This window comes from Mobula birostris, chromosome 6 (assembly GCF_030028105.1).
Source record: "Mobula birostris isolate sMobBir1 chromosome 6, sMobBir1.hap1, whole genome shotgun sequence".
NCBI classification, from domain to species: domain Eukaryota; kingdom Metazoa; phylum Chordata; class Chondrichthyes; order Myliobatiformes; family Myliobatidae; genus Mobula; species Mobula birostris.
The window spans coordinates 42996138-43006596 of NC_092375.1; the positions used below are offsets into that span (position 1 = coordinate 42996138).

Below are 10459 nucleotides of genomic sequence, written 5' to 3' on the forward strand. Positions count from 1 at the left end.
ATTCCTTTCTGTAATATTTGTCTTTTTTTCCCAATATTGCTGGTTAGTAAGGTCAGAGCTTCAAAATGCATCAAATGTCATATGTATACATGGTTTTAAGTTGTACTTAGACTCCCTGTGAGTACTACACTGGTTCCCACTTAAAAAAACAGTTAACAAACTTCCATTGATGATATCATAAATTAACTATTTACTTACCCATAATTATAAATCAATCAGGCGTCTACATAAAAAAGCCCAGACAAAAGCCTGTAGGCTTCTGTACCTCTGTGATCTTCTCAACTGCCGAGAGTGTTGGTATTCTCCCGGTGTCCACACTGGGAATTCCTGATTCTGGTGAATTACTTCCACTTCTGCGCTGTGCGTTGTCATTTTTAGCTCTATGATATCCCTATGATATCCCTTCCAACTTGGGCTCACCCAGACCTCTCCTTCTCAATCTCAGTCCTCCTGTTCTTAGTGCACACATCATCCAATTGATTGATACCATTCCGTATCTGTCATTTGTCTTTACCGTAGAGTTCCTGATTCCTAGCAAATCTACCTTCTGCATAGCTCCACCTTGACAGTTCTCCATGCACTGACCTGATTATTCTCAAGGTGCTGTCTACCTAAAACTATTTCCTCTGACCATGATTTGCGCCACCTTTTCTGACTCATCACTTCATCCACCCCATCTCCAGGTTGGCCTGTACAAACAGCCATGTCTGCATGTTAGCTGGGGGGATATTCTGTGTTGGAAAGGTGCTGGTAATCAAGAACAACGCTAGTCAATTCTTCATGGGTCACATGGATTGTTTCTCTCTCTACCACTCCCTGGATGTGCAGACAGATCATTCAGCTAATCCATTGAACACTGGTAGTACTAAGATGTGTCACTCTGTTTGAGTAGAAGAACAGTATAAAGTGTCCTGACCTAAAATGTGGATCATAAATAGATTCATAATCCAAACTAATTGGATCCTGCAACTTTGGGTAACTCATTCACCTTTTTGTCACCAGGATTTGCTTATTGTATGACCAGCTACTTTTCTGCGTGTTGCTGCAATGCTCTGTTTCATCACCCAGAACTTCAAAGGCATCATTCCCTCTCAGGAATACCTCCAGCTGCTCCACGTACAGAACAAACTTTGATACTTTACTAGCTTACCAACATATCTGCCATATCCACTACTCGTCATTATTGCTCTTCCAAGTGAACTCCAGTCCCTTTTACTTCAAAACATTCATTTACAGCTTTACTCGTTCTTGCAGAAGCACCACCCATCCTCTACTGTAGCATCAGTCGATTTTTCTCCATTGTGATGGAGCTTCCTACCAAAGGTCCTTTACTAAAGCCTAACAACTAATTAATTGGTGTTGTTAGCTTTTAATGATGTATTGAAATTCTTACTCTTAAAAAAATATACCAATTCAGTATGTACTGCACTTTGCTGCCATAGAAACAACTCTCAAACATCTGTTCATACAAATGTATTACCTCTGCAAACTCCTGCCACAGCTGGGTACCTATTGATTATGATAACTGTCTCATCTTCAGCAAGTAAACCTTGAATATCAATGTGTAATAAGCCATGAACATTTGAAAATCTGTAGCTCAGCAACTTTGTTTTTGGCAGCAGATTATATTTCATTTTTCTCAAGCCATCACCTTTTAAAAAGCAATAAAAAGTTAAATTGATTAACATTATTAAATTTTTTGGAATATTTTCTCTTGTCACCTAGTTGTTTGTGAAAGGAAATTCAGACAAAAATATGAAATGCTGCCAACCTTCAGCATAGCAGTGAGTCACAGCAAAGAACTGAATCTTTTTTTTGAACTAGTTATTCTAAATGCATTCTGCTTTTCCATATGAGATTCATGGTTCAGCCTAGATTGGAAAATTTTGAACAGACAGCTTGAGTGAAACGTCAAGCATCAATGCTCTAGTGCCCAACGTCTTTTAACTATTAGCATTCAATGCAGGGTACAGAAATGGCACAGAAGTATTGGCTGGAGGGAAGAAAACACAACAGGTCATTAACGGAATTCTCTCTGAGTTGGTTCAACACATCCAACTAATTCAGAGCAGGAATCAATTAACCTGAAAGGTCAAACGATCTTTTTAGATTGAGCTAAATACAAGCCAGAAGGAATTATCACTCTTTGAACATTGTGTCCATTTCTAAGGTGATTCACATGCTGGAACAGTCCAGTAAATGCCACAATGCTGGTCCTTATGTAGGACTTACGTAGAATGAGCTGCAGTGTTATGTTTTTCGCTCTATATAAAAGATGTCATCACCAGTTTGGTCCTATGTCCATTTGGTAAGTTAAGGCAATAGAAAAGAAAGAGCCAAAACTTAACTTCAATTTTCATATTACAAGAAAAATAAAGAGACATAGACAGCAGTCTCTGGTATAGATTGTTTTAGTACATGATATTAAGAAAATATTCATTCTTCCATAGAAGTGTTTGTAGTTTTCTTTACTGTTTGCTGACAACCTTTAAAATTTGGTGAAACACTTCCTTTTTAAACATTTTTACCCAAACGTTCTGCCTGTGTGGTTCAGTAGGCTGATAATAAAGTAAGATTCAGACACAGACAAATGGACCTCCAGCTGACCTAAATTTTCTAGTGACACCATTTGCTGCAGGTTTCTCATTTGCAGCTACTTTCACATTTACGTACAGGAAGCTGTAATTAAAAAAAAACTTAATTGCATGTAAAGAAGGCTTCATATTTCTCACTTAGATCTGATACTTCCTGATAATTCAGAACTAACATTTTACACAACTTGAATGAAATAATGATAAGAATACTTCATTGTCATGCAGTAAGATTTTGAGTGAGTTTAATTCCTTATAATTCAGAGAATTGCATTCCAATTTAATCATATTTTAATGCTAAATAATTATTCACAAAAACAAAGTTAGTTATTGATGAGAAGTACTATTCATATCTCCCTAAGTTTTTAGTCACAGAATCTGAATAGGTAAAAATTACTCGCAAACCATTAGGAAAAAATTAGCAAAACTATACATGATCTTTTTAAACAGACAGCTCCATATGGCAAATGACACTTAAAGGATTGACGGTGGATATGCAATGGCAAGCATTTAAAGGTTGCATGGATGAACTACAACAATTGTTCATCCCAGTTTGGCAAAAGAATAAATCAAGGAAGGTAGTGCACCCGTGGCTGACAAGAGAAATTAGGGATAGTATCAATTCCAAAGAAGAAGCATACAAATTAGCCAGAGAAAGTGGCTCACCTGAGGACTGGGAGAAATTCAGAGTTCAGCAGAGGAGGACAAAAGGCTTAATTAGGAAGGGGAAAAAAGATTATGAGAGAAAACTGGCAGGGAACATAAAAACTGACTGTAAAAGCTTTTATAGATATGTAAAAAGGAAAAGACTGGTAAAGACAAATGTAGGTCCCCTACAGACAGAACAGATGAATTGATTATGGGGAGCAAGGACATGGCAGACCAATTGAATAATTACTTTGGTTCTGTCTTCACTAGGGAGGACATAAACAATCTTCCAGAAATAGTAGGGGACAGAGGGTCCAGTGAGATGGAGGAACTGAGCAAAATACATGTTAGTAGGGAAGTGGTGTTAGGTAAATTGAAGGGATTGAAGGCAGGTAAATCCCCAGGGCCAGATGGTCTGCATCCTAGAGTGCTTAAGGAAGTAGCCCAAGAAATAGTGGATGCATTAGTGATAATTTTTCAAAACTCATTAGATTCTGGACTAGTTCCTGAAGATTGGAGGGTAGCTAATGTAACCCCACTTTTTAAAAAAGGAGAGAGAGAGAGAAACCGGGGAGTTATAGACTGGTTAGCCTAACGTCGGTGGTGGGGAAACTGCTGGAGTCAGTTATCAAGGATGTGATAACAGCACATTTGGAAAGCGGTGAAATCATCGGACAAAGTCAGCATGGATTTGTGAAAGGAAAATCATGTCTGACGAATCTCATAGAATTTTTTGAGGATGTAACTAGTAGAGTGGATAGGGGAGAACCAGTGGATGTGGTATATTTGGATGTTCAAAAGGCTTTTGACAAGGTCCCACACAGGAGATTAGTGTGCAAACTTAAAGCACACGGTATTGGGGGTAAGGTATTGATGTGGATGGAGAATTGGTTAGCAGACAGGTAGCAAAGAGTGGGAATAAACGGGACCTTTTCAGAATGGCAGGCGGTGACTAGTGGGGTACCGCAAGGCTCAGTGCTGGGACCCCAGTTGTTTACAATATATATTAATGACTTGGATGAGGGAATTAAATGCAGCATCTCCAAGTTTGCGGATGACACAAAGCTGGGTGGCAGTGTTAGCTGTGAGGAGGATGCTAAGAGGATGCAGAGTGACTTGGATAGGTTGGGTGAGTGGGCAAATTCATGGCAGATGCAATTTAATGTGGATAAATGTGAAGTTATCCACTTTGGTGGCAAAAATAGGAAAACAGATTATTATCTGAATGGTGGCCGATTAGGAAAAGGGGAGGTGCAACGAGACCTGGGTGTCATTATACACCAGTCATTGAAAGTGGGCATGCAGGTACAGCAGGCGGTGAAAAAGGCGAATGGTATGCTGGCATTTATAGCGAGAGGATTTGAGTACAGGAGCAGGGAGGTACTACTGCAGTTGTACAAGGCCTTGGTGAGACCACACCTGGAGTATTGTATGCAGTTTTGGTCCCCTAATCTGAAGAAAGATATCCTTGCCATAGAGGGAGTACAAAGAAGGTTCACCAGATTGATTCCTGGGATAGCAGGACTTTCATATGATGAAAGACTGTATCGACTAGGCTTATTCTCTCCGGAATTTAGAAGATTGAGGGGGGATCTGATTGAAACGTATAAAATCCTAAAGGGATTGGACAGGCTAGATGCAGGAAGATTGTTCCTGATGTTGGGGAAGTCCAGAACGAGGGGTCACAGTTTGAGGATAAAGGGGAAGCCTTTTAGGACCGAGATGAGGAAAAACTTCTTCACACAGGGAGTGGTGAATCTGTGGAATTCTCTGCCACAGGAAACAGTTGAGGCCAGTTCATTGGCTATATCTAGAAGGGAGTTAGATACGGCCCTTGTGGCTACGGGGGTCAGGGGGTATGGAGGGAAGGCTGGTGCAGGGTTCTGAGTTGGATGATCAGCCATGATCATAATAAATGGCGGTGCAGGCTCGAAGGGCCGAATGGCCTACTCCACCTATTTTCTATGTTCCTATGTTTCTATAAGTCATTTGCAATTTTTTGAACTTTTTCTTGATCTATTTCCAAGGCCTATACCAAAGTAGTATTGTAAACATGCATATCCCTCATGATCAGTGCACACAAAATGCTAAGGAAATCAGTAGGTCAGGCAGTATCTACAGACACGAATAAACAGTCAATGTTTTGGGCCAAGACCCTTCATCAGGACTGAAAAGGAAGGGGCAAGAAGCCAGAATAAGAAGGTGGGGGAGGAGCATACGTAGTTCAAGCAAGATGATAGGTGAAGCCAGGTGAGGAAGAGCGGGGACTAAGTAAGATGCTGGGAGCTGACAAGTGGCAAAGGAGATGGGCTGGAGAAGAAGGAAATGATAGGAGGGGAGAGTAGACCATGGGAGAAAGGGATAAGTAATGGACACCAGAGGGAGGTGATAGGCAGGTGAGCGGAGAAGGGGTAAGAGGGGAACCAGAGTGGGGAATTGAAGGAGAGAGAAGGGGGGGAGAATTTACTGTAAGTTGGGGGAATTTACTATAAGTTGGAGAAATTGATGTTCATGCTGTCCAGTTGGAGGCTACCCAGACGAAATAAGAGGCATTGCTCTTTCAACCTGAGAGTGGTCTCATCATGAACAACATGATGAGGCCTGGCCTGCTGAGCTCCTCCAGCACTTTGTGTGTGTTGCTCTGGATGTTCAGTGTTTAACCGTCATGATTTTATATTGCAAATATCTTTGGTTTAGCTGCAGTATTCAAGCCAGAGTCAGAAATCCACCGGAAATTTGCCCTCTAAACCACACACTATACCGGCCTGGGAATGCAGCAGTTCAGGAAGGAAATTCACCACCACTACAACGGCAACCCAATTGTAACTTAGCCTATGAAGTCCACATCCCTTAAATCAATATATATAGAAAAACGCTAACTTATCCTGTAAAGTCTGCATTCCTCAAATCTCTCTCTCTCTCTCTCTCTCTCTATCTCTCTCTATATATATATATATATATATATATATATATATGTATATTATTTTTTTTTTAAATATAAAATTGGAGAGCCCAGTACACCTTTGAAAATCTTGACTGTTCTCATACGGGATATTCAAGGTCCCATTCTTATCATCTGAATCTTGTAAATCTCACCTGTATCACAGGCTAACAATCTGTTTGTCAGAGATAGAGAAGTGTATCATCATATAAACAACAACTAAATGAAGGCCTATCAAGCTGCTCCTCAACTTCTGAATCCTCCCACCATTACACATCGCTCTTCAAAACCAAAATTGTTCAGACAGAAAATCATGATGTCTTGTACTTTTCAGCACTATCAATTGGCGGAAGGAATCTATGACAGGATTTCAGTCAGAGTATTCCAAAACTCAAAAACCTGTCATGCAGAATTGTATTCATGCCTTTGGATGTTATTGGAGATGCTGAGGAACTTGGAAGGCTTAGGAGATATTAAAGAAATGAGTCTTTCTGTCAAACGTTAGATAAAAGGGAGGACCAGTCTTGATAAAGCTAAAATGCTTATGGTGATTTCATTCAATAGGGGCTCAGTCTTGAGGTTTTCTTTATGCAATGGTATTGCCCTGCTCTTAATTATAATAGAGCAAAGTATCTGTAATGTCTGGAAAGATAGATTTTACTTCAATCTCCAGAATCTCTTTATTTTTGAGCATATGATTTAAATCAAACATTCCAATAGAATAGTATTTATTTTTGGTATGGAGCAATGTACATTTAAAAATACATCTTTGAGTGGGAGCTTGAAACATTATGGAGTGCCAGCTAATCACTTCACCATGACCAACCCAGCCCCTTGATGTCCAGCTCCTGGACACTGACATCTACCCTTATCGGGGTACCAAACTGCTTCGGTCACAGCCTCTTGGACAGCATACCTGCCCTCACAGACTGCTCTTTCAATCAGCCCTAGGCAGCCATCTGAAAATGCACCATCAAAAGTAAGCTGTTTGTGGATAATCAAGGACAAGCATTGTCCAAGGGAAAGGAAGCAACCTTCCAACAACTGGACTGGGCAGGAAGTGTAATCTAGCACAAGGATATTGAAATATGCATATTTAGCAGTGAGACAAAGTTTTACTTTATTTTTTAAATTTTATTTAGAGATACAGCGGGGAACGGCCCCTTCCAGCCCAACGAGCTGCGCCTCCCAGCGACTCACCTACTTAACCCTAGCATAAACACAGGACAATTTACAAAGACCGATTAATCTATGAACCAGTAAATCTTTTAACTGCGGGAAGAAACCAGAGCACCCAGAGGAAATCGTGGTCGTCACGGAGAGAATGTACAAACTCTTTACAGATGGTGCCAGAAATAAACTCCGAACTCTGATGCCTGAGCTGTCACCGTGTCATGTAACCACCACGTCACCATAATGTCGTGTCTTATAGCATTAAAATTATTAAAGTATCTGTCCTTTTAGTTCTGTAAATGTTTTTATTCTGTTGTAGATGTTTATGAATGCACCATCATTGATAAAGTATTCTCTCAAGAGGTATTGTAGAGGGAAAGTTAACCGTGGTAGCAGCTGCTGTGCCCCAGATGGACAAGGGGCTGATGGAATTCTGGCAATGGTGTCACTGCTGAGGAACCCAATGGGCTGTCAGCAGCTAAGCAATAGAGAGAAAAAAAAAACACTCCCTGTTAGGCTGAGCAAACTCTGAACTTTGGATGGGGATAAAGCAATCTGCAGTTCGTTCTGAATTTTCTCAGTCAGGTCTTCTTATGTCAGAAGTGTACCTTTATACAGAAACAAATAGAACAAAGCAGCACTGTGCACTCCTAGCTGCACTGTAAATATTCACTAAAACTAAGGAAGCTCCAGTTTGTGACGGGACGGGAGAAAACTTGCTGTGCACAAATTGTGATCTGATTAGGTGTACAATTGATGCTGAGAAGGTGCCAGAAACACTATGGAATTCACTAAAGTACCAAGGTCAACTTTCCTTCCATGTGATTTTACCTCAAAATAATCACCAGAATAACCTATCGACAATTAGTACATACAGAAGGGTGCTGTGATCCAATTCCTAGGCTAAAAGGTAAAGTTCAATATTATTTGCCATGGAAAGCAGGTTAAAGCTTTGTGGAAATATGAGGGGTTTTAATGTCCTGTACATTTAAACTCAATTGCCTAAAGATAAGAGAGCATTAAGAGAACCATGCCAATAGCTGAAAGGAACTGAACCTTCCATTTAAATATGAAATGTAATTTCTTTAATGGCACATGCATTCTCAACATCCTTTTGATTAAGGAAAATGACAAATGTACTAAATTATCTGTAAATAGGCATGACAATCGAAGCACAATGCTGAGGCTTTATAAGGCACTGGAGAGACCTCACCTTGAGTATTGTGAACAGTTTTGGGCCCCTCATCTGAGAAAAGATGTGTTGGCATTTGAGAGGGTCCAGAAGAGGTTCACAAGGATGATTCCAGGAATGAAAGGGTTATCATATGAGGAAATCTCATTGAAACTTTTTGAATGTTGAAAGGCCTAGACAGAGTAGATGTGGAAGGGATGTTTCACATGGTGGGAGAGTCTAGGACAAGAGGGCACAGCCTCAGGGTAGAGGGGTGCCCTTTCAAACAGAGATGCGAAGAAATTTCTTTAGCCAAAGGATGGTGAATTTGTGGAATTTGTTGCCACATGCAGCTGTGGAGGCCAGGTCATTGGGTGTATTTAAGGCAGAGATTGATAGGTTCTTGATTGGACATGGCAACAAAGGTTACAGGGAGAAAGCCGGGAACTGGGGTTGAGGAGGAGAGAGAAAAAAAAGGATCAGCCATGATTGAATGATGGAGCAGACTCGATGGGCCAGATGGCCTAATTCTGCTCCTATGTCTTATGGTCTAAGTCATTTATTTCATTCATGTTACCAATCACATTTGTAACATATGCTTTGTCCAAGTTTACAATTAGAGCTTCATGAAGACTTAACGTTCTCTGCAGTGTCAGTAAGACTATTCCACCTCATCCCATGGCACAGCTGATCTGCTGCCGAAAACTTTCTTCCATTTCTTTGTAACATCAAGACTCATTTATTCCAATGCAGTCTAAGTCTTGTTAGCCTACTTTAGAAATGCCTCATTTTTACGGTTCTTTAATTCCTTCCAACATTCCTCATCTGTATAATCTTATTAAGGTATTGGAGATAGAGTCAGGCTGCTTAGCCCAAATCCAAATAGGTCTTTCCTATATGTGTTGAATTTTGGTAGAGATGGATATCAAAAAAATTATAAGGCCTCTGTCTTGGTTGGGATCTGGTGGGACCCTCCCTCCATAAGCAACAGCACTTTTTGGTCCTCTGGTACATATTCTGCTGGCTGCTCATCAGGAGCCAAGAGAATGCAGGGAGCTCAGGAAACAATTGACATTCATCAACAATACGGCTCCTCTGCAGTGTCCAGATAACTGACCTGACTCTGATAGGTGTGGGTTGGGTCAGAAATAAAACGAAAATAAAGATACTGCGGCCTTAATGTTGTCTACATTTAATTTCATTTGGTAATTTTTTTAAATGCTCATGATCGGGTATATGTGACAGTAGCGACTATAATATATCAATAAAAAGAAAGGCTTTTTAATTTGTAGCTTAGTATGTAGAGTATAAGATAATTACATTTTTACACCTGTGCATAAAGGAATTTCTAATATACTTAAAAAATAGATTTCATTCCAATTAAGTCAAAAATATTAAAAGTCAATCTTTTATGTTTCCTAAGTATTAAAAATGCTTCCGTGTTACATTAGTGTGTGTTGAATATTAAAAATGGAGTATACTATAAACAACTGCTAGCTTCTGTCATGTTAACAAATGATTTGATGATTTCCTTCAGTGACTTAAAAAAATGCCTGGATTTGATGCTTGTCTGGAGTACATTGAGATAACTTGGCTCCTGTGCACAAAAATATAAATCTCCCTGCATTGAACTGAAATATCAGTAATTACTGAGATATATTATAATCTGGATAATATATTCAACACATGAATTTATATGAAATTATCAAAATACATCACAGATACCCAAAGTAAATAAAGAGAAATGATAACTTAAGTATAAATATTTCAGCAAAATTATTAAAGTTTATATGAATCTCAATTTAGAATTTTAGAGTTCAAAAAAAGATTATGTTACAATTAGATAATAGCAATATGGATGTCTCAAATATATTTCCTGAAGGCATAAAGTATTTGAACAAAATGAAACAAAAATGATCTACTTATTGTATCGCA

General features: G+C 39.4%; 1 protein-coding gene across 5 annotated transcripts in view; it reads left to right on the forward strand.

Annotated features, from left to right (window-relative positions):
* Window positions 1–9860, forward strand: part of LOC140198993 (kelch-like protein 9) — an 80349-nt gene extending 70489 nt beyond the window's left edge. For all 5 annotated transcript variants that reach the window (XM_072260347.1, XM_072260348.1, XM_072260349.1 and 2 more), the window contains one exon: window positions 7323–9860. In XM_072260347.1, coding sequence (XP_072116448.1) covers window positions 7323–7388 — 66 coding nt within the window. In that variant the 3' untranslated portion in view covers window positions 7389–9860. The remainder of the gene's footprint in view (window positions 1–7322) is intronic.
* Window positions 9861–10459: the final 599 nt, after the last annotated feature.